Source organism: Elephantulus edwardii, unplaced genomic scaffold (assembly GCF_000299155.1).
Source record: "Elephantulus edwardii isolate Elephantulus edwardi_28Jun2011 unplaced genomic scaffold, EleEdw1.0 scaffold00323, whole genome shotgun sequence".
NCBI lineage: Eukaryota > Metazoa > Chordata > Mammalia > Macroscelidea > Macroscelididae > Elephantulus > Elephantulus edwardii.
The window spans coordinates 2,223,143-2,244,280 of NW_006400073.1; the positions used below are offsets into that span (position 1 = coordinate 2,223,143).

Below are 21,138 nucleotides of genomic sequence, written 5' to 3' on the forward strand. Positions count from 1 at the left end.
TCCAAAGTACTGAAGAGCAATGGTGTCTCTCTGGAGACTAAGGTGCGTCTGATACAGGCCATGGTCTTCGCAATCACTTCTTATGCATCAGAGAGTTGGACAATAACCAAGGAGGATAGAAGGATAGTGCAACCACTATGGAACGCTCTATGGCGCTTTCTCCAAAAGCTGGAAATAGATATACCATTTAACCCAGCAATTCCACTACTGTGAATATACCCTAAAGAAACTACAACTATCACCCTGGCAGATATATGCACACCCATGTTTATTGTAGCTTTGTTCACAATAGCAAAGACTTGGAAACAACCTTAGTGCCCATCAACAAACGAATGGATAGAGAAGCTCTGTTATATTCACACAAAAGAGTACTATGATGCACTGACAAACAAAGAACTTATGAAATATTATACAAAATGGGTGACCCTGGAGGACTTTATGCTGAGTGAAATATCTCAGTCACAAAAGGACAAATATAGCATAGTGCCACTGTTGTAAAATGGGACTGACATGAGGAAGGGCGGAGACCAAGAAAGATGGGATAAATTATGTATATTGCATTGAAACAGATGAGGGAAAGAACCGTTTAAAAGCGATATATGATTAGGTATTATTATCATGACAAGAGTCCACAATGAGGGGTGCTTACAACAGTGGACTCGGAGTGGGGGGGGGGAAGACTGTATAACAATGAAACAATTTTACTTTTCCAAGAGAAGAGCAAACTGGTGTGGGGGGGGGAGGTGAGGGGATCAGGTAGAAAAATGCAACAATGAATGAATGGAAAACCTTCATTAAAATTAACAATTAAAAAATAAATATTTAAAAAAGAGAAAGATTTGCTTCTCCTTTTCAATGTCCATGGTATATACTCTTTCCCAAGACCACAATTCAAAGATAGAAATTCTTCATCATTCCTTATTCGTTCCTCAACTTTCACACACATATAAAGCAACTGAAAATGCCATACTTTTTGAGTCAGGTGCACCTTAATCTTTAAAGTGATCACCTTGCTCTTCAGTATTGTAAAGAGATATTTGTTCCCATTCCAAAGAAAAGTGATCTAACAATGTGTGAAAGCTATCTAACAATATTACTAACATCATGCATGCACAAACAAAACATTGCTAAAATTATTGTTGAAATGGGTGGAATGATCAGGATCTTGACAGAGAACTGCTAGAAATTCAATCTGAAGCAATTATTATTGTTGTTGTTTTTATTAGATGCCATTCAGTCAAACACAACTCATAGCAACCCTATGAACAACAGATCTGAATCCTGTCCTATCCTGTGCCATTCTCAACATTTCTAAGTGATCACTGCAGCAGTAGTTCCCGCTTAAGGGTTATCTCTCTTTCACTGACCTTCCACTTTCCCAAACATGAAGTCCCTTTTAATGAATAACCTCTCCTTATAACATACTAAAAATATGTAGACAAAGCTCTGCCATCTTTGCTTCCAAAAAGGATGCTGCCTGTACTTTCTCCAAGACTTACCTGTTTGTTCTTTTGGCAGTCCATGGGAGATTTTGTATTCATCTCCAACACTACAGCTCAAAAGAATCAATTATTATTTTGTTATCTTTATTTATTGTACAGTTCTCAGATGCATTGCAAGGGATTTAAAAGATCATTGCCCAAATTGGCACATCTTTGTCTTCAAGCTGACATCATTTCTCCTCAGTAATTTGGAGAGGTCCCTGACTGTATACTTTACAAGACAATATGTCTTTTGATCCCCTGACTTCTGGTATCAAGTAAGATGAAGTTGTTAAAAGTTTCAATCTTTTCTCCATTTTATTAAGATGTTTCCTACCTGTCCAGTGGTGAGAACTTTTGCTTTCTTGATGTTGAGGTATAACCCATATTGAAGGCTATATTCTTTGATCTTTTAAAGCAAAAGCTTCCTTTAAGTAAAACTGTGTAATCTGTACAGCAGAGGCTGTAGGTAAGTCTTCCACCAAGCATGATGCCACATTTTTCTTCACATAGGCCAGCTTCGTAAAATAATGAACAACAGAATAGTTAGGGACAAAGGGAACTCCTCTGGTAAGATTCCTGACTTTAAACTATGCTGTGTTTCCTTCTTCTGTTTGTACAACTGCTTCCTGGTCTATGTATAGATTTCACATGAACACAATTAAGTGTTTTGGAATTCTCATTTATCAAACTTACATTTGTTATAGCCTGCATAGTCAAATGCTTTACAAGAGTCAATAAAGTACAAGTTACAATCTTTCTTGTATTGTCTACTTTCAGCCAAGATCCATCTGACATCAGCCCTCTTGTCAGGGTCTATTCTGAATCCAAGTTAAATTTCTGAAGTTCAGTGATAATGCACTGTTCCAGCTATTTTTAGTAATCTTCTGCAAGATTTTACTTGAATGTGATATTAATTGCATTGTTCAAAGACTTCTACGTCAAATCAGACCAACCCCTTGCTGAACCTTCAGTGGGTTTTCAGAGGCAGTTAATTGAAGAGCATGAAACTGTCCATCCTTCTCTTGGGAAGCAGCTGGTGGATTCGTATCGTGTGCCTTCGGTAATGCAGCACAGCTTCTTACCATGAGGCAACCAGAGCACTTTGTTACACTGCTGTTTTTTTAAAAATCAGAACAAATATGGGTCGCTTCCAGTCAATTAGTTGGGTAGCTGTTTTCAAAACTTCCTAGCATAGACTACTGATCATATCCACGGTTGTATTTTTTTATTGTAACACCACAGTTTGTATTTCAATTAGTGATTCAATTTCTGTCAACGGCTTCAGTTGTTGTTGTTGTTGTTATGTGCCGTTGAGTCACTTGCGACTCATAGTGACCCTACGTACAACAGCCGTAAACTCTGCTCTGTCCTGTGCCAATCGCACTGGCTCTGACACTCCCACCCCGATTATCCCAGTCACTGAATCAATCCACCTCATAGAGGGCCTTCTCCTCCTGTGCTGTCTCTCCACCCTCATAAGCATGATGTCCTTCTCCAAGGACCGGTCTCTCCTCACAACATGTCCAAAGTATGTTAGACGGAGCCTCAGAATCCTTGCCTCCAAGAAGTCACCCGGTTTAACCCTTTCCAGGACAAATCTGTTTGTTTTCCTAGCAGTCCATGGTATTCTCAATACTCTTCTCCAGCACCACAGCTCAAAGGCATCAATTCTCCTTCTATCCTCCTTGGTCACTGTCCAACTCTCCGATGCATAACAAGTGATTGTGAAGACCATGGCCTGTATCAGATGCACCTTAGTCTCCAGAGAGACACCATTGCTCTTCAGTACTTTGGAGAGGTCCCTAACAGCAGACTTTCCCATGACAATGCGCCTTTAATTTCCTAGCTGCTGGTGCCAAGACTGTTGACTATGGAGCCAAGCAAACTAAAGCTGTGTACAATCTCAATCTCTTCACCATCCATCCTGATGCTGCCAATTGGTCCAGTGGTGAGAATCTTTGTCTTCTTGACATTGAGCCTCAATCCATATTGTAGGCTGCAGTCCTTGACACTCTGCAGCAGGCGCTTCAGGTCCTCTTCAGTTTCAGCAAGCAGGGTTGTGTCATCTGCATAATGCAGATTGTTGATAAATCGTCCACCAATCTTTACCCCACATTTCTCCTCATAGAGCCCAGCCTCCCGGATAATCTGTTCTGCATATAGGTTGAAAAGGTATGGAGATAAGATGCATCCCTGGCACACGCCCTTCTCAATTTTGAACCATGCAGTATTCCCTTGCTCTGTTCTGATGACTGCCTCCTGGTCCAAGTATAGATTTCGCATTAGCACGATCAAGTGTTCTGGGATTCCCATTCTTCTCAGAGTCAGCCATAGTTTTTTATGATCCACACCGTCAAATGCCTTTGCATAGTCAATGAAACACAGATAGACATTCCTCTGGTATTCACTGCTTTCAGCTAAGATCCATTTAACATCAGCTACAATATCCCTCGTACCATGACCCCTTCTAAACCCAGCCTGGACTTCTGGTAGTTCTCTGCTGATGTGCTGTTCCAGTCGTTTTTGGATAATCTTCAGTAAAATCTTGCTTGCATGTGATATCAGTGAGATTGTTCTGTAGTTTCCACATTCTGTTGAAATTCTTCTTTCATTACCACTAGTTCTTGATTATATGCTATTTCCTGAAATGGTATATTGTTGAACAATTCATTTTGGTACAGTGACTGTATATTCTTTCCACTTTCTTTTGATGCTTCTTGCATGATATAAGATTTTGTCCATAGAATTTTGCAACTCAAGGCTTGATTTCCACACCACCACCCCCAACCCCACCCCTGCCGATCTCTGTCAGTTTGAGAAATGTCAAGTGTGCTCTTCCCTTTTGGTATTCTAACTCCAGTTCTCTGCAGATTTTGTTATAATACTATGTCTTCTCAAGCTATCCTTTGAAATCTTCTGTTCATCTCTCTTCAAGATTTCTTTTTTGTTTTGACTCTATATGCTCTAATGCAAGTTTCAGAATCACTTCTGGGATCCATTTTGGTCTTTTCTTTTTTCTCCTGTTTTTGTATTGATCTTTTGCTTTCTTTATGGATGATGCCCTTGATACCATCCCATAACTTACCTAGTCTTCAGTCACTGGTGTTCAGTGAATCAAAAGTATTCTTGTAATAGTATTTAAATGTAGTTAGGATACACCAACAGCCATATTTTAGGGTTGGTAATGATTTTTAGTTAAGGGTAATGCATATATTACTGATAATGCAAAATTCTCTCATATGAACTCCAGTTTCATTTTTGTCACCGAAGTCTAATGTTCCAATCACAGGAGCCCTTCTATATTTTCAAGTCCAGTCACTGATTAATACTAAAGCATCTTCATCTCCTGTGCAAGAATCCTCAATGTCTTGCTCTTTGCTTTTAGTGGCTGGTGCCTATATTTGAATAATAGTCATGTTAACAGGTCATCTTTGAATATGTATGGATGGCAGCCTGTCTGTCATTCACGTCATTGAACTTCAGGCTAGATCTTGAAATGTTCTTTCTTATTTCTAATCTTCTTTGTTATTCCTATAATATAATGGAATAATTAAAATGGCCAAAATTAAGTCATTTCACTAACCAACACCTAAGATGTCAATCTTTTGTATTCCATTTCATTTCTGACAACTTTCAATATTCCTAGATTCATTCACATTTCATACATTTCCAGTATTAATGTATGTTTGCAGCTGTTTCTTTTCATTTCATGAAAGCCTTTAAATTTAAAGGGCTCATCTTCTGGCACTATATGCAACAATGTTTCTGTTACTCACAGAGATTTCAAAGCCCTCTTATTTCAGAAGTGGTCAGTCCTACTACTTAATCTGGATCTGAATACTCCCTTGAAACCTGCCCATGGTGGGTGACCATGGTGGTATTTTAAATACTAGTAGTGTAGCTTCTAGCATCACAGTAACTTTAGTATATGCTATTATCCATATGCTATGGATCTACACATAATTCAAAATCATCAGTTCTGACTTGATCTCCACTACTCACTGTATAGTTTTTACATTTGTATGCTCTTGTTAGATGCCAGAGGATCAGTTTTAGTTATAGTGACACAGAATAAAATCCTTCCTAGTCGTGCACCAGTGTCATACTTGCTACTGTGCCTAAGACCACAGTCACTGTGTTAATCCAAACCAATGAAGGTCTTCTTTTTCAATGACTCTCTCATCCAAGCTTGAAGACCTTCTCCATGATCTAATTCTAAGCTAGCTGGGCTTCATCTGTGAAAACCAGGTAAAGAAAATATCTTGAACTATAAAGTGGAAACAAGAGTACTGACCAACTAGAACTGTTGTAAGAAATGAATGAGATATTGTTTGTTTTAATATCTATTAAGTATGTCAGACACATGATTGACCAAAGTCCTAAGTAACGGATTTGTATCTACTCAATGTGAAAGATGCATTTACATTTTCTAGGTTCACAATTTAAAAAGAAAGAAAAAAAATCTGGAGTTTAGAAGCATAGACAGGATGAACTCTGCTAAGAACAAAGAATATGAACTTTAGAAAAAGAAGAAACACTGCAACTATTAAATTTTCTAAGAAAAATGAATAAGGAAAAGTAAGGTTGACCTCAAGATCAAACACTGTAGTGAAATAAGAATATCAAGTGTATAGTATTAAAAATTACAAAAAAATCAGCAAAGATTTGTGAAATCTGTAAATAAAGAGCTTCTAAAACTGGTGGATAGAATCAGTGTCAAGGTTATCTTATTTGAACACTAAGTAACCTTTCACATCTGTTCTAAGTGAGAATTCCATGAAAATGTAGAAACAGGTGGGAACTAGCATAGAGATGTTCCACTGTAGTAGCTGCTACTAAGATTCCCCTGGAAGCCTGTTGACCCAGCAGGATCACCTGCTAACAGAAATACTGATGGTTCAAATACACCCATGAGCTCTATAGGAGAAAGACCTGGTACTTCATTCCTATGAAGAGCATACCTGAGGAAGCACTAAAGGGAAGTTCTACTCTATTAAAATGGAATCACTGAGTCAAAATCAATCAAACAGCACCTAACAACAACCAAGATTGCATGTAGCTTAAGAAAGATGCTTTGGAAATTTGGGGTTCAAGTTTCCTAGAAATTTTATTGTGAGCCTTTCTGAGTTATTAAAACATAATTACGCTAGTTTTAAACAGTTTATTGCTGACATAAATAGCAAGAACAGAAGGAAAACCATGGGAACACATCAATGATTATAATATTTAGTAGACAAGAGATACCTATTAAATATATAGTGAATTACTACTTTGATGAAATAACAAGTACACAAAGTACTATGATTTTTAAAAGCAGTCTGACAAGCCATTTACAGTTAGAAATGTAGGTCATCAATACATGTATTAAGATTGGAGAAAAACTCATCAACAGACTCATTTATTTGAAGAAAGTGAAAATGGCTTAAAAGTACCTGCTGCAGAAATATCAATATGGATTACATCTCAACATAAAAAAAATTAAATCTTCATCTTTGGGTCCATTGGAAACATCACGATAGATGAAGAAAGACGGAAGCTGGTTCTTATCCTTTGTTTTATTTTTGTGGTGGATTATGCTGATGGTTTTTCTTATGTTCAACCACATTTGCATACCTAGTATGGACCCCGTTGATGACAGTGAATGAATTTTTATATGATATTGTATACTACTGTATGATGAACTCTGGTCGTGGATTTAGACTTGAGAATAAAACAGTAAATGTAAGGTAACCTCAAAGTGAATTAATAAACAATTTCATGAAAATAAAAAGAGGAATAATCATAAAGAGTTAGTGAAAACTAAAACAATAGCAATGAAGGAAAAAGATAATGCTCAAATAAATTCAGCACAGAAATGAAGACAGAACAAACCAATCAGTACCATCACACACACACACACACACACACACACACACACACACACACACACACACAAGATGGCAACAAAATGAAAGCAGTAGAACCAATCCTTTTTATAGTTACAGACATGCTGGTAGAGTAGTCACTGGGGGTTACTTTGCTACCCAAAGTTGGCACCTCTCTGGTGACTTGGATCCTACATGATTCTAAAGAAGGAAGATGAGCAGTCTCTGCTCTGCAATTTATAGCTTCTAAAGACCTGCTGGAGGATCAGCTACAAGCTGGTTTCAACTCAAAGGCAGTAAGATGAGTTGCTGTGTTTACAGTTAAACCAAATGTGAATGGATTAAATGCACTACTCAAGAGAAAAGAGTAGCAGATGGATAAGGAACTATTGCAGAACTCAGGTGGCCTAGTTCACAGGGAGTTGCTCCGCTAACACAAGGCCATGCCTCAATGGTGGTTCAAATACATCAGCTGCTCCTTGGCAGAAAGAGCTGATTCATGCACTTCTGCTCTAATCTGTAATATTTCCTTTCTTCTGGAAATTGTTAGCTTTGCTTGCTAGGTTTTTAAAATTGTTGGAAATGCTAGGGTAAGTGTTAAATTTGATTCTTTTGTTTTCATGTGTGTACACTGCCAAGACTTCTAGAGAACTGCTTCTGCTGTGTCCCAAAGGTTCTGGTATGTTGTCGTCATTCGAATTTGTTTCAGGAAGTTGAATTGTTTTCTCATTTCATCTATTACCTAATAATGTTCCAGAAGAATGTTATTTAATTTACATACACTTAATTTCCCCCCCCATGACCTTCCTCTTCTTGATTTCTCAAATATATAGCATTGCCATGCAAAAGGTATTTTGTATTATTTTGACATTTTTTTTAATTGAGGCTTTCTTTGTGACCTAACAAATATCTGTTTCACAAAATGTTCCCTGCCCATTAGAAAAGAATTTATATTGTGCACTTTTTCGCTGGAGTGTTCTACATATCTCTGTAATATCAAATTGCTTAATTGTATTGATTAGTTTTTCTGTATCTTTGCTGAGTTCCTTTCTAGTCATTCTGTCCTTCATCGAAAGTGGTGTACTGAAGTCTCCTGTTATTTTGAAATGGTTTGTTTTCCTCAGCAGATCTATTTAAAGTGTGATTTAAGTATCTAGGACTCTGTTCCTAGGTGCATAGATATTAATTATAGTTATTATCCTCTTTTTAAATTGATCCTTGAATCATTCTACACCATCCCTTCCTTTATTTTTATTACGCTGATTATTGTCTTACAGTCTATTTTATCAGAAATTAATATTACCACATCTGCTCTTTTTTTATTGTTCTTTGCTTTAGTTTTTCAAACCTTTGATATTCAGTCTATCCTTCTCCACAATATCTTTCTTTTGAGTAGTACACCAGAACAGAACAAGGAAACACTACATAGCTCAAAATTGGGAAGGGTGCATGCCAGGGATGTCTCCTATCTCCATACCTTTTCAATCTATAAACGCAACAGACCATCTGAGAGGCTGGGCTCTACGATATGAGGAGGAGTGTGGCATCAGGATCAGAGGAAGACTCATCAACAGCCTGCGTTGTGCAGATGACAAAACCTTGCTTAATGAAACTGACGAGAACCTGAAGCACTTGCTACAGAAAGTGAAGGACTATAGCCTTCAATATGGATTGAAACTCAACATCAAGAAAACAAAGACTCTCACTGCTGGGCCAAGTGACAACATTATGATAGATGGTGAAGAAATTGAAATTGTTAACAGCTTTAGTTTGCCTGGCTCTACAAGCAACACTTTTGGTACCAACAGCTAGGAAATCAAAGGACAAACTGACTTGGGAAAGTCAGCTGTCAGAGACATCTCCAGAGCACTGAAGAACAACAATATCAGTATGGAGACTAAGGTGCTTCTGTTCTAGGCCATAGTCTTCACAATTGCATGCTATGCATCAGAAAGCTGGACAATGACTAGGGATGATAGAATGAGAATTGATGACTGAGCTGTGGTGTTGGAGAAGAGTATTGAATATACCATGTACTGCTAGGAGAACAAACAGGTTCATCCTAGAGAAGGTGAGACCAGGCTGATCCTTGGAGGCAAGGATTTTGAAGCTTCATCTAACATACTTTGGGTATGTTGCAAGGAGGGACCAGTCCTTGGAGAGGGACATCATGTTTGTGTGAATGGAGGGACAGCACTAAACAGGAAGACCCTTGATGAGTTGGACTGACTCAGTGAATGAGGTAATGAGGGTAGGTGTGTTGGAGACAATAACGTTGGCTCAGGATAGAGCAGGGTTCAGAGCTGTTGTACACAGGGTTGCTATGAGTCTCAGATGACTTGACAGCACATAAAAAAAAACCAACAGTATATTTAATCCATTCACATTATCAATGCACAACTCAACTTACCGCCTTTGAGTTGGAACTAACTCGTGGCTGATCCTCCAACAGGTCTTCAAAAGCAGTAAATTGCAGGGAGGAGGCTGCTCACCATCCTTCTGCAGAGTCATTGGTGGACCCCAGTCACCAGCGAGGTGCCAACTTTGGGTTAGCAAAATAACCCTCAGTGACCGCCCCACCAGAGTGTCTGTAACTATCCACATGCATTTTACTGCTTCCATTTTGTTGTCTTCTTTTTTTTGTGGTATTGCTGATTTCTTGGTCTGGCTACATTTCTGTGCTAAGCTTATTTATGGCTTTGCTTCCCTTTTCCCCCATGGCTATTGTTTTAGTGTTTACTAACTATGGTTTTTCCTCTTTTTATTTTCAGGAAAAGGATTTATTAATTTGCATGATAAATATCCTAAATTTATTGTTTATTCTGAAGTCTGAAACAGTTTACTTTATCTTGAATTCCCCTTAAGTTCCTCTCTAGCATCTCATAAATGAAGTTACTATATTAGTTTGGAAAAAAATGACCTCTAAGACAAAGATCCCAACTGAGTGTGGAAACTATAGAACAATATCATTGATTTCACATGCAAGCAAGATTCTACTGAATATTATCCAAAAATGGCTGGAACAGTACATCAGCAGAGAACTGCCAGAAGTCCAGGCTGGGTTTAGAAGGGGTCGTGGTACTAGGGATATTGTAGCTGATGTTAGATAGATCTTAGCTGAAAGCAGAGAATACCAGAAGACTGTCTATATGTGTTTCATTGGTTATGCAAAGGCATTTGCCTGCATGGATCATAACAAACTGTGGCTGACTCTGAGAAGAATGGGAATCCCAGAACATTTAATCGTGCTAATGTGAAACCTATACTTGGACCAAGAGGCAGTAGTCAGAACAGAGCAGGGTAACACTGCATGGTTCAAAATTGGGAAGGGTGTACGCCAGGGATGCATTCTGTCTCCATACCTTTTCAACATGTATGCAGAGCAGATTATCTGAGAGGCTGGGCTCTATGAGGAGAATTGTGGCATCAGGATTGGTGGAAGATCTATTAACAATCTGCGTTATGCAGATGACACAACCCTGTTTGCTGAAACTGAGGAGGACCTCATGCACTTACTGCAGAGGGTCAAGGACTGCAGCCTTCAGTATGGACTGAGGCTCAATGTTAAGAAGACAAAAATTCTCACCACCGGACTAATCGGTAGCATCAGGATGGATGGTGAAGAGATTGAGAGTGTTCACAGCTTCAGTTTGCTCGGCTCCACGGTCAACACTCTTGGCATCAGTAGCCAGGAAATCAAAAAACGTATTGCGATGGGAAAGTCTTACGGTTAGGGACCTCTCTAAAGTACTCAAGAGCAACGGTGTCTCTCTGGAGACAAAGGTACACCTGATACAGGCCATGGTGTTTGCAATCACTTGTTATGCATCAGAGAGTTGGACAATGACTAGGGAGGATAGAAGGAGAATTGACGCCTTTGAGCTGTGGTGCTGGAGAAGAGTATTGAATGTACCATGGACTGCCAAGAAAACAAACAGATTCATCCTAGAGAGGGTTGAACAAGGCTGCCCCTTGAAGGCAAGGATTCTGGGGCTTCACCTGACATACTTTGGACATGTTGTAAGGAGAGACAGGCCTTTAGAGAGGGACATCATGCTGAGTAGAGTAGAGGGACAGCGCAGGAGGGGAAGACCCTCTATGAGGTGGATTGATTCAGTGACTGGGGTAATCGGGATGGGTGTGTCAGAGGCAATGAGATTGGCACGGAATAGAGCACGGTTATGGCTGTTGTACATAGGGTCGTTATGAGTCGCAAATGACTCGACGGCACATAACAACAACAACAAGACAAAGATCACCTAGCATTATTTTTTTTAAAAAAATGTTACCAATATCTAATTCTTTAAATCTTATGATCAACTACATCTATTTCATATACTTATAATTAGTATATTAATTCTGCTAAGTATTAATTGGATGAAATAACTTGATTGCCCAACTCTGACCATACATCAAAACTCAATCTCAGTGTCACTGAGTCTGACAAAATTCATCGCCAGCCCTATGTTGAGTTTTCAGAGGCTGTATATTTTTCACAGGAGGAGACTTCTCTCTTCTGTAGGGTCAGTGGTGGGTCTGAACCACCACAAAAGTGCCATCTTTGGGGAAGCAGTGCAACTTCCTAAGAATTAGGACCCTAGAACTTTGAATATACATAGAAATGTCAATGTGACTGTTAGAAAAATGAAAATGAGACATCTGGTTACTGTCTGCTTACAAATATTTCAGAAATGTTACAAGAAAATAGGGTAGCTGCAATGCTAAAATGTGTATTTTACATACCATTGTGTGATACACTTATTTCTTTTTAAAAGGACATTTTTTATTAAAAAACAATCATGCTTTATTCAGTTGCATTTCAATGTTGGGTTAGTCTCTTTCTGTGGAGAACACCTCATTAACAAGGGTAAGAAACAATGTATCAGAAGGAATTGAGAAATAATTACAAATCATTATTTAAAAATATATGTGAAATAGAAAATTACCTGACAAGCAATCTGCACGAGGTAGACCAACTCTTTTGATTCACAGCCATTTTTTGTTACTTCGTTCTGTTCTTCTGAAAGTGAAAGCTGCATTACAGAAGAAAAAATATCAGCAGACAGGAAGAGATACCCATGGGAAATGCACAAGAACAAGCTTTATGCACTATCTGAAAAAGACTCCATGTCAATCTAACCCAAGATTTCTCTTCTTTCAAAATCTATTCCTTAAGGCATATTAAGAAAGAATTCACAAGCTTAAAAAAAAAAAAAAACCAAAAAAACTTTCCCAACTTATATTTAACATTTCTTTGTAACATTCAAATAGTATGTGTGGGCAGTAGAAAATATGACCCATTTATTCAAGATGAGGTGTTTTTTCCCTTAATTTACATTTGAAAACAAAATCTAATGCCAGAGAGATAATTTCAACTGAAATCAACCCTCCATCAGATTTAAATATTCATGGGTAGAGACTGTCCATTTTTCTTACACAGGATGGATTCTGTCAACTTTTTTTAAAAAATAAAATTTTTATTTTATACTGGTTTATTGACAAAATTCATATACCTTGTTTTTCCACACTGGGTCTTCCTATTTCCTTTACCCATCCCTCACTCTACCCATAAAATTGTGTGACCCTATGGTTAACCACCACCACTACCCCCCCCACCCATCCTCATCCCTTGGATACATGTTCTACAATACTGGTCTTATACAGTATTTGTTCTTGTGGGACCAGATTAGTTCACTTAGCATAATGCTCTCCAGTCCCTCCGAAGTTAGGTTGTAATTTACACAATTATGGCTCCTTCGTGCTGCATGTAAATATAGCATAATTTATAAATCCATTCTATTGTAGCTGGACATTTGGGCTGTTTCCATGTTCTCATGATGGTGAATAATGCTTCTATGAACACTGGTGTACTAGTTTCTGTCTTTTCCTTAGTTCTCATTATCTGGGTCATATGGAATTTCTCCGTTCAGCTTTCTGAGGAAGTGCCCAACTGCCTTCAAGAGTGATTGTACCATTTTACAATCTCACTAACAACTTATAAGAGTTCCTATCTCACCTCATGCTCTCCAACATTTATTACTTGCGGTCCTGTTAAACTTTGCCACTGCTACTAAGGTGAGATGGCATCTCACTGTGGTTTTGATTTGCATCTCCATTGTTGCCAGTGATTTTGAGCATAGAAATGATCATGTGTCTGTTCAAAATGCCAACTTTTAAGTCTTCAGCCCGATACATGGCACCCTGCATCACACCAGGACAGATAAATAAAAAGAATACATGGAACAGGCTCTGAGACACAGCACATATAACAAATGGTCTAACAGGTCTCAGACTATTGCTATATTGAAAAGTGGGTTACCAAGTTCACCATGCATACGGGTTTTGTTTCAGATTGACCTTTGAAAGTCTGCATGACTGAGTTTACAAATTTATTTTACACACTAAAATTTAGTGTTGGAGCAGTGGCATGCAAACATAAAGATTCTACCAAAAATTTAAAAAATCTTGAATAAAAAGCCCAAATTTTCACAAGGACAACTACTGCACCTGAAAAGTAACCATCACATATAAGTGAGCTGGACTATCTCCACACAATGGCAAGACAATTCCTACTCTTCTGCTTCTTTCTCACCAACATGAAGGCAGAGTGTTAACCATAATAAAATTTTTATTTTATACTGGTTTACTGACAAAATTCATATACCTTGTTTTTCATACTGGGTCATTCCTATTTCCTTTACCCATCCCTCACTCTACCCATAAAATTGTGTGACCCTATGGTTAACCACCACCACTATCTTCATCACCATCTCCATTTTGCTCATGACAGGTTAAGTACGCTGTTTGTGACTGAGGAGATAATTCACGACACTTGTTCTTAATGTTGCCTGTCTCTAGAGCCTGATTGTAACAGAAATGAGTCGAGTGAGTAGGGAACAGGAAAAATGGCAAAACAAGCAAGATGATAAAGATACCAGTGATGGTTACTTTTCAGGTAACATATACCTTCAGCTTTCTAAGTATGAAATGAGACAATGGATGCAAAGTATTCACCAAGAAACCTTACATTCAGTAAGGATTAACAAATATTAGTTGCCATTATAGTTAAAAAGAAATAAAAGGTGTAGGAAAATATTTCTCAATTTACAAACGCAGAAAATGGTAAATACTTCTTAAATCCTTCTGCTAATAAATATCCTTAAAAGATAATAAATATCCTCACTCTTACAGCCAAATGAACCAAATTAACCACAAAATCACAAGATTATTTTCTTTAAACTTTAACAAATTCAATAATTGCTTTATGTATAATTTGTGACAATGACAATATTCTGCAAGTTGTACAAAAACTGTAATTGGAGCTGAGACACTGTGGGACCCACCTGCCAAGAGCAAGCAGGTACTTTGAGGAACAAACTGCTGTCTGGCTTGACTATGTGGGACCCCTTACTGAACCAACAGGGAGGTCATGGGCCCCTCAACGGAGGTGAGAAGCCACTTCCAGAAGGGAACAAAAGGCTTCCTCCTCGGTCACTCATGTATTATGAGAAACAAGCTGCTGTCAGGCCCAAGGCCTGAAATGGAGCAAAAATATATAGGTACTCCTCAAAACATTGCTACAGATCAACATGAACATTTGGGAGCTGTGGGAGCTGCAAACATCAGCAGGGTAGAGTGAGCATCGGCTGGGCACAGTGAGCCTCTGTGGGGAGCAAGAAGACAGCTGGGAGCAGTCAGCTGCAGCAGGATCCATCCACTAAGAGCAAGCAGGACAGCAAGAAATTAAGTGATGTACATATGAGGGGATCACAGGTTATTGCTTACCCAACTGTGAGACCCCACCATGTTAAGTAAGAAGGAGTGAGACAGCTGGAGCACGACTGTGGTGGCAGATCCAGTTCTTGAGGGGAAAACCAAACTTCCTGGTTTTCCATTCAGGTCTTCCCCACACCCCCCTCCCATAAGCATCTGTGTTCAATGTTCCAAAAGAAGCAGACTACCTCACTCACCCACAAGCCCAAAGTAAGATTCCACCTCAAAAAAGCAACAGAGTAGCAATGGATTTCCTGAAGCCAGAAAGTCTGATGAACTTCCTGACACAGAATTCAAAAGAACAATGATTGAGTATTTTGAATGGGTGAAAAACAAACTTAAAGAATTACAGGACACTGCAAGCAAAAATCAGGAGGAGCTTAAAGAAAAAATAAATCCATAAATGCATTAAAGGCACCGGAAAAACAAGAAACCATGATCTAAAATATGAGGTCCAAGGTTTCAGATGCTGTCAACATGATTGATGGACATTTGAACAGGGTTGAAGAGATAGAACACAGAACCAGTGAAACAGAAGTTAGAATTGTCAACACTAATCTGCTAGAGCAAAAAGCAGAATCAAAAAAAGAAGGAAAAAGAAGAAACCCTAAAAATAATGTCGGACATCATCAAGAGAAATAACATGTGCATCATCAGAATCCAAGAACAGGAAGAAGCAAGTAAAGACACTGAAAAAGTTGTGGAAGAATTACTATTAAAAAAACTTCCCAGGCATGAGAGAATACATATTGAAGAAACTGAGCAAACACCATATAGAATAGATACCAAAAGAAAAATATCAAGGAATATCATAGTCAAATTTGCAAAAACCAAAATTAAGAGAGAATTCTTAAAGCAGCAAGGGAGAAACAAAGAGTAACCTATAAGGGAAATAAGTTATAGTGCTGATTTCCCAATTGCAAAATGGTCAAAGGATATGAACAGACACTTCACAAAAGAAGACATTCAAATGGCACACAAACACATGAAGAAATGTTAAAAATCCGTAGTTCTAAGAGCGATGCAATTCAAAACAACTATGAGCTATCATCTGACCCAAGTAAGAACAGTAAAATTTAACAGAATAGCAAACAACAAATGCTGGCGAGGTTGTGGAGAAACTAGAACCCTTATTCACTGTTGGTGAGAATGTAAAATGGTGCAACCACTATGGAAGGCAGTATGGTGCTTTCTCAAAAAGTTGGAAATAGAAATACCATTTGACCCAGCAATTCTACTACTGGGAATATACCCTAATGAAACCATAACTGCTACCCAAGCAGATATAGGCACACCCATATTTATCGCAGCTTTGTTCACAATAGCAAAGAGTTCCAAAGAACCTAAGTGCCCATCAAACGAATGGATAGAGAAGCTATGGTACATTCACATAATGGAATAGTATGCTGCATTGAAAAACAAGGAACTCATAAAATATTAAACAAAATGGGTGACCCTGGAGGACTTTATGTTGAGTGAAATATCTCAGTCACAAAAGGACAAATACAGCATGGTGCCACTGTTGTGAAACGGGACTGACATCAGGATGACTGAGAAAGATGGGATAAATTATGTATATTGCATTGAAAAAGATGAGGGAGAGAACTGTTTAAAAGGGATATATGATTAGGTATCATTGTCATTACAGGAGTCCAGAATGAAGCCTGCATAGTGGAGTGGATCTGGGAGGAGGGACTGTATTGAGATGGAAGAAATTTTTTTCTTTTACTTTTCAAAGAGAAGAGCGAATGGGGTGGGTGGGGAGGAGAAGTGGGCAGGGAGAAAAGCACAACAAAAATGAATGGAAATCCAAAGTGTCTCAAACTTTCATTAAAATTAATAATAATAATAATAAAAGTGTGTAAGTGAGCTTAAGGAGGAGGAAAGAAAAAAAAATTCTAATTATTCTTTTCTTACTTGCTCTTCCCTGACTAAGATAAAGTCATTGCCCTCTAAGAATCCTGTTTTGGTGTTTTTTGAGGGTTGCTTTTTTTTTAGTCCATGGGATATGCAATATTCTTCACAAACAACATAATAAGGAATCATTGATATTTCTTCTTTGATCTTCCTTATTCATTATCCAACCTTTCAGGTGTACAGAAACAACTGAAAATACCATGGTAGACATTTTTACTGGCTAATATAAACTACTGCTTTATTTCAAGATCTTAGAGGATATAATGGTTTAAGCTGGAGAAGGATGGACAATCTCCTCCAGTGTGATTTACTGCCTTTGAAAACCTGCCTCAGGGTCTGCTATGGGTTTGTTCTGACTCGATGGAACACAACAACAACAGCTAGTCTGAGGACTGACAAATTATCTCTCAAGGCAACAGTAGTTTTCAGGTGGTCATCACATACCATGGGTCTAGAAAGCCTAATATATCTAAGAACAGAAACTTTTGTTCTAAATTTCCCCTTCTGATCAAGATACTTGTATAGTGTCTTTGTCTAAAATGTCAGTAATGCCCAATTTCTGTGCCTTAAATGGATGCCTGTAAGATTTTTAGACCTCATGCATTATGCAATAAACTAGGATGAGGAATAAAAGGGCAGTTAACTGGGATGCCCCATGAAACACTCAAACCAAGAAACCATGAAGTATTAGGCTTCGCAGGACATAAGCATCTTGAGCAGCTATGCTTTTACTGGCATTGCTGTTAATAAATCAAGCACACAACTTTTGTCTTTTTGTCAATTCACTTGTTTTACATCTTATTACAACAATTACAATACTCCAATGTGCATCCCCGCCTTTAATCACTGTAATTTTTCCACGTCTGTTGACAATTGTGATCTCTCTGCAGTTCCTGGTAACCACTCATAAATTTTAGCTTATTATCTTTCCTTATCTTTTTATGTGAGTGAAGTCATATAGTATTTGTACCTTTATGACTTCCTTAGTTTCCTTAGCATGATGTCTTTAAGTTTTATCCATACTGCAGCATATATCAAAATTTCTTTTCTCTTACAGGGTAAATAGTATTCCATTGTGTGTATGCACTATATTTTATTAATTGATTCTTTTGCAGATGAACATTTAAGTTGTTTCTACCTTTTAGCTATTGTGAGCAGTACTACAATGAAGATTGATGTGCACATCTCTCTTTCACTATGTTTTAAGTCTTTTGAGTATATATTTAGAATTGGAATTACTGGGTCACATTACAGTCACATGACAGTTCTCAATGTTAGTTACAGTCTGTTCTGATCCACACAGTCAAATGCCTTTGCATAGTCAATAAAAGGCAAATAGATATTCTTTTGGTATTATCTTATTTAGAAGCCAGGAAATTAAAAGATGAATTGCATTGTGAAAGTCTGCAGTCAGAGACCGCTCCAAAGTACTGAAGAACAATTATGTCAGTCTGGAGATCCAGGAAATAGTCTCCACAATCATTTGCTATGCATCAGAAAGCTGGACAATGACTAGGAATGATATAAGGAGAATTGATGCCTTTGAGCTATAGTGGTGGAGAAGAGTATATATCATGGACTGCTAGGAGAAAAACTAGGTTCATTCTAGAAAGGGTGAGACCAGGCTGCTCCTTGCAGGCAAGGATTCTGAAGCTTTATCTGACATACTTCGGACATGTTGCAAGGTGGGACCAGTCCTTGGAGAAGGGCATCATGCTTAAGAAAGTGGAGTGACAGTGCAAGAGAGGAAGACCCTTGACAGAATGAATTGATTCAGTGACTGTGGTAAAGGGCATAGGTGTGTCAGAGACAATAAGATTGGCACAGGATAGGGCAGGATTTAGGGTTGTTGTACAGAGAGTCACTATGAATCGCAGATGACTCAAAGGCACATAACAACAACAATAAGTCTCTGCTTTCATCCAGGATTCATCTGACATCAGAAAAGCTGACATTTTATCTATACCTAGACTAAGAAGCTGTTGTTCGAATGGAACAAGGTAACACTGTATAGTTGAAAATCAGGAAGGGTGTGAATCAGGGTTGTATCCTTTCTCTGTACCGATTCAATTTGTACACTGAACAAATAATCCACGAAGCCAGACTCCATGAAGAAGAATGTGGCATCAAGATATGAGGAGGACTCATCAATAAATTGCCTTACACAGATGTACAAATTTGCTTGCTAAAACTGAGAAAGTTATGAACTGCTTCCGGAATGAGATCAAAGTCTCCAATATGGACTACATCTCAACATCAAGAAAACAAAGGTCTTTACCACTGAGCCAAAAGGCAACATCATGCTAGATGGAGAAAGGATTGAAGTTGTCAACAATTTCACTTTGCTTGGATCAACAATTGAAACTCTTCAGTCATGAGATCAGGAGATGTACTGTTTTGGGCAAGTCCACTGTCGGGGACCTCTCCAAAATACTAAAGAACAATGATGTCAGGGTGAGGACTAAGGTGTGCCTGATTCAGACCATGCTCTTTCCAATCACTTGTTATGCATCTCAGAGCTGGACAAGTAATAAGAAAGATCAAAGAAGAAGACGAAAGAACAAAGAAGAACATGCAGTGTTTCTTTGAGGTGTAGTGTTAGAAAGAGCATTGAATATGTAATGAACTGCCAAGAATGAACAGACATGTTTTGGGAAAAGGTGCAGCCAGAGGGTTCCTTGAAGACAAGGATGGCAAAGCTTCACTGCTAACACTGTGAACATGTTGCTAGAAAGTTGATTCCTTGGAAAAGGAAATCACGCTTAGAAAGGTAGAGAGTTAAGTCAAAGAGAGGAAGAACCCCAACAAGATAGACTGACATTATAACTACAACAGGTTCTAGTGCTTGAGAGATGGTGAAGATGGCAAAGAATAAGAAAGGACTCAGGTCTGTTGTTGGGTCTCTAAGAGTAGTTCTTGACTCAATGACGCATAATAACAACAACACAGTAGTTCCATTTATAGCTTTTACAATTAAGGTGTACAATTCTACGCTTCTACCATCAACAAAATGTGTTCAAAATAATTTTAAAGTAATATCTTAAAAAAAACAACTCAGCAAAGATGAAAGAGTACAAAGAGCTCTGAATAGACAAAGTTGCAGATGCTCACAAGAGAAAAAGACTATGTTGTTGTTGTTGTTATGTGCCATCGAGTCGCTTGCGTACAACAGTCCTAAACTCTGCTCTGTACTGTGCCAATCTCACGGTCTCCGATACACCCATCCTGATTACCCCAGTCACTGAATCAATCCACCTCATAGAGGGCCTTTCCCTCCTGCGCTGTCCCTCTACCCTACCAAGCATGATATCCCTCTTCAAGGACCAGTGTCTCCTAACATGTCCAAAGTATGTTAGACAGAGTCTCAGAATCCTTGCCTCCAGGGAGCTGCCCGGTTTAACCCTTTCCAGGATGAATCTGTTTGTTTTCCTAGCAGTCCGGGGTATTCTCAATACTCTTCTCCAGCACCACAGCTTAAAGGCATCAATTCTCCTGCATTTCTTAAGCTCAAGGAACCGAAGAACAAATTCAAACCTCGAGTTGCTATAATCAAGGATGCTTTAGGAAGAATAGTAAATGATCCAGGAAGTATTAAAAGAAGATGGAAAGAATATACTGAGTCACCGTATCGAGAGGAATTGGCAGACACAGAAGAATTTCATGAAACAACATATGAGCAAGATACTATGGTGATGAAGGAAGAAGTTCAGGCTGTTCTGAAGGAAATAGCAAAAAATAAGGCCCCAGGAGTAAATGGTATCCCAATTGAGATACTTCAGCTAACAGATGCTGTCCTGGATGTGCTCACCAAGTTCTGCCAAGAAATATGGAGATCAACCACTTGGCCAACTGACTAGAAGAGATCTATATTTGTTCCCATCCAAAAGAAGGGTGACCCAACAGAGTGTGGAAACTATATATAACAATATCATTAATTTTACATGCAAGCAAGATTCTACTGAAGATTATCCAAAAACTACTGGAACAGCACAATAGCAGAGAACTGCCAGAAGTCCAAGATAGGTTTAAAAGGGGTCATGCTACTAGGGATATTGCAGCTGATGTTAGATGGATCTTAGCTGAAAGCAGGGAATACCAGA

At 38.4% G+C, this 21,138-nt stretch overlaps 1 protein-coding gene across 1 annotated transcript in view; it reads right to left on the reverse strand.

The window, feature by feature from the left end:
* Positions 1-21,138, reverse strand: part of ARHGAP32 (Rho GTPase activating protein 32) — a 385,046-nt gene that overhangs the window by 250,475 nt on the left and 113,433 nt on the right. The window contains exon 5 of the mRNA XM_006901383.1: positions 12,295-12,381. Within this exon, the coding sequence (XP_006901445.1) occupies positions 12,295-12,381 (87 nt within the window). The remainder of the gene's footprint in view (positions 1-12,294; positions 12,382-21,138) is intronic.